Genomic DNA, 4,144 nt, shown 5'->3' on the forward strand with positions numbered 1-4,144 from the left:
CTGGTTTGCAGCTGCCTGACTGAGCTGCTCAGCCCACCACCAGCAGCTCGCATGGACTTTGCCTGGCGGATGTTGACAGCTCCCTGTGTGTGCAGGCTTAGCACGGGGGAGATCAAAAGAAGGGAAAAAAGCAACTGGGCTGCTTATTGCTGTGCCTCTGGCTTCTCAGAAGCATTTGCCTCTCAGCTGGGGGCTTCCAAAGATCTCAAATTGGAGCCAGACTCACGCACAGGGGTGCACGCTGCAGAGTCAGGACCTGAGCAGTGCCAGGGCCTCCTTTCGCACCCTGCTCTACCAAGCTGCCTTCTGCAAACACCTCTGCTCTGCCCCAGCACGCAGCTGCTGCCAGACCCATGCCAGACCTGCTGTCCCACACACAGGCACCTACAACCCCTTTCCCACAGAGACCTTTCTGCCTGCATGGCCAAGCCATGCAGCCACTGCCAGCCACAAGGGGACCCACAGGAGGGCTGCCCGTCCTCACCACAACCAGGCACAACATGCCCCACCAGCCCTGACAGGAAAGCACAGCACCCCATGGTCCTGGCCACGAGCACACAGTGTTCCAGCTCAGCCATTTATTTGCTCTCCAACGGAAGCTGCACACCACTGAGGCCACATCCTCCTGCCCCGTTGACATGCACCAGCACAGGGACATCGCTCACAGCTCAGCAGCACCCCTGGGGACCACAGGTGCCACTGGGATGGCAGGCAGGAACCAGGGCTGCCAGCCGCTCCAGCAGCTGGAAGGGATCACAGATCTTCTCCTGGAGGGCAGATCACAACCCAGGGTGGGATCAGGCCAGAGGGAAGCAAGAGGCACCCCGGGAAAGTGGCATTTCCCCCCTCCACACATTCCCTGCCAGCAGGACAGCCCAAGCAGATTCCCCATAGCCATGTGGGGGTAGCCCCCGGATCACTCCAGCTGTTCTTCCCTGTCACAAGGAGGACACCAAAGGCTTCTCTGGGACTTTGGCTCTGGGAAATCTGAGAAATGCCTCATGCTTGGACTGGGACCCAAGAACATCTTCCCCTCCCCAAGTACAAGGCTGTTATTTCAGGGACACACAGCTGCAGGGCGTTATCTCCCTCATGTACTGACTGATGATCCCTGCTTCCCAGCCTCTCCCAGCGCATCTGCAGGCTGGGAGGACCACCGAGGGGAGGAGGAGAGAGGCTTCCATCAGATAGATGTGCTTTGTGCTGCAGGGTCAGGGCTGGCAGCCAGGGCCAAGCTCATAGCAGCAGCTGGGAGGTGCTGGGAGAGCGATGGACAGGAAGGAGCCAGGGGCATGGGCCATCACCTCCCTGGGGGCAGGCTCTCCTCAGCCATCTCCTGGAGGAAGAACCTCAAGCAGGTCCAGCCATCAGCTTTGGCAGCCCCATGGACATGTTGGGGGGGCAAAGGGCTCTCACACCTGGTGGTTAGAGCAGACCCCCCCTTTGGAGGGCTCCAACTTGTGCTGGGGTACAGTTGCCAAACTAAGGTACCAGCCTCGGTGCCCTGTGGGCTCTGGTCTGGTCCAGAAGGAGATGAGATCTCTTGGTGTCATGCTATAGCCCCTCTGATACCCCAGGGCAACTCTGATGGCACGGGACACCCACATCCCCATCCCTGAACCCAGCCGAGGAGCTGCCTGCTACCAACCTTCACCCCCTTGCAACAGCAGCCCTGCGAGGCGGCAGCATTGGCCCCGCCAGCTCGGATCAGAAACTCGTCCGCAAACCTGGAGCTCCGCAAGATTGCAGCCATCTCAGCATCTACGTCCACTACCTCTCCTTCCTGGGGGCAGAGAGATGGTCACAGGGCTGGCCTCCAGGACATGTGGCTCAAAGGACCCCAGCCAGATGATGGGGAGAGTGAAAGCAGGGGCACAGCCTGGCCCAAAACCTTGAGAAACACTCCCAATGACCAAGCAGCTGGCTTAAAACTCCCCCTGTGAAGCCACCATGGATGTCCTGCTCCCACCTCCACCCCAATGCATGAGTCTGGCTCCCTTTCTCACCTCTGTTTGTACCTCCTCTGGTTTATACAGCCCCTCTGCTCCCACTCACCAGCCCTTCTAACAAAGCTTACCCCCCAAATCACAGAGAACGCTGCTGAGCAGCACTGCTTCACCAGCTTTACCCCACCCCCACAGACCAGGACTGCTTGGCATCCTGGGGAGCCCCAGCGTGCCTCCCCGCACCTTAAAGGTGAAGTTGGCATCAAACACCAGCTCTCGCTCATGCCCCACGATCCCGCCGTTGTAGATGACCTGTCCCGGCCCAGCCCGGCTGCTCCCCGGCACCTTGAACAGGCGGAAAGTCGCAGAGACGAAGCGGCAGTCACCTGCAAGGGAGATGTTGGTGGGTTGGGCACTGAGCACCCAGCCTAGGAGCTGGCAGTACCGCTCCCCATGGCCATCTGGGGGACAGACCCTGGTCAGACCCTCACCGATGATGCCCTCCAGCTCCTTGTTGCTGATGGTGATGGGGCTGGCGGTGACCAGGCATGGAGAGCTGAACCCCACCTCCTCAGCGATGCTGTACAGGTCTCTCCAGTACAGGGCTCCTGCCAGGCACTCCCCTGGCACGAGACCGCAGACACAGGTGATGGAGGCAAAGCTCTGGTCCCGTCAACCCATGCCACCCTCATCCCAGAGCCCTACGCACCCCACAGCACCCTGTGCTGCTGGACAGCCTCGCTCAGGCGCTGGCTGCTGTAGACGTCGCTGAAGTACATCTCTCCCCCAGGCTGGAAGGCAGAGAGGAGTGAAGGGAGACCCCAAGAAGCAACAGGACAGAAGGGGCAGAGAGAACCGAGCACCCCCCAGTGCTACCCCCCTGCCAGGTGCCCTCCCCTGGCCCCATCCTACATCCCCACCTGGCCAGGTCCCGTTTGCCACATGCCAGCAGGGCTGCCCGAGCCCACTCCCCGCCATGGGTGCCAGCACCACATTACCTTCAGCACGCGATAGGCCTCCTGCAGCACGGCCCTCTTGTCAGGCACGAGGTTGATCACACAGTTGGAGCTGGGGAGGAGGAGACCGAGGCTCATTTGCACCCTCTCACACACTCAGCACCACTGGCTGCTGCACATTGACCAGTTACTGCATGTCTCATCGCTTCGTGCAGGATTTAGAGATGCCAATTTGACCATGAAAAGGGCAGTTTCTGTATTTCCAGGCTAGCCCAGACTCTGCCTTGGGATTTTCCCTTTCCTAACGTGTGCTCCTGAAGCAAGCGACCCAGGGGGATGCAGACTCCAGCCCGCAGCCCCGGGCAGCAGCAGGACTGAGGGTGGCAGTGCTCTGTGCAGTACCTACATGACAATATCGTAGCTCTCATCAGCCAGCCCAACATCGCTCAGCTTCTCCATGTAGCCGTGGAGGAACTCCACGTTGGGCTTTTGGTAGCCAAACTTGTCCATGTGATAGGTGATGTGCTTCTTTGCCACCTTGACCTGGGAGGAGGAAGGGAATGATGGTGGGGAAATGCTGGTGGGACAAAGGGAAGCCCTGGTTATGTGCCGTACCTGGCCCTCGGTCATGTCTATCCCGGTGACATGGCCTTGCTCCCCAACCAGCTGGCTCAGCAGGTAGCAGTCTCTGCCGCTGCCGCTGCCCAGGTCCAGGATCCGGCATGATGCCAGGCACTCGGGGATGACCAGACCACAGCCGTAGTACCTGTGGGGATGAGCTGAGCCAGTGTGGAGGTGCCCTGGCAGCGTGGTGGTCTGGGGGGGCTGCAGCCCATGGGGAGACAGCAGCAGCGGGGGGACCCTGCGGTTTACCTGGCCACCACCTCCTCGTGGACACGCTCCAGAGCATCTCTCACGGCTTTGGGAAGGGGCCTGGCCGAGGTGACGCATGCATTGGTTTTCAGGTCCTCCGACTTCTGCAGCTCTTTGCCATAGTAATCCTGAGATGGGAAGGACAGAGGCCACCAAACTACGGCAAGCTGCGCCCCGGGAGCTCGCCATGCACCATGCCTGCACTCCACTCGTGTGTGCCCCCGGTGTCCTCTGGCACTGCTGCTCTCATCTGCACCCAGCTAAAATTTAGGTTAATGCCAAGCACCTCTTGGCTCTCACCCTCCCGGCTCCCCTTGCTTGCACGCACAGACGTGTTTGCACAGCGGATGATTTAATTCCCGTTGGCAG

The 4,144-nt window shown here is 60.2% G+C and overlaps 1 protein-coding gene across 1 annotated transcript; it reads right to left on the bottom strand.

Annotated features, from left to right (window-relative positions):
* Window positions 1-651: 651 nt before the first annotated feature.
* AS3MT (arsenite methyltransferase) lies at window positions 652-3,903 on the bottom strand (the record flags this gene model as incomplete). The annotated part of the gene is made up of 9 exons (XM_010163197.1): window positions 652-767; window positions 1,649-1,783; window positions 2,190-2,332; window positions 2,438-2,569; window positions 2,656-2,737; window positions 2,945-3,014; window positions 3,309-3,445; window positions 3,518-3,668; window positions 3,776-3,903. Coding segments are annotated over 9 exons (1,077 nt in total), but the record flags the coding sequence as incomplete, so codon positions are not given.
* Window positions 3,904-4,144: the final 241 nt, after the last annotated feature.

This window comes from Antrostomus carolinensis, unplaced genomic scaffold, assembly GCF_000700745.2.
Source record: "Antrostomus carolinensis isolate BGI_N321 unplaced genomic scaffold, ASM70074v2 scaffold27992, whole genome shotgun sequence".
In the NCBI taxonomy this organism is placed as follows: Eukaryota; Metazoa; Chordata; class Aves; order Caprimulgiformes; family Caprimulgidae; genus Antrostomus; species Antrostomus carolinensis.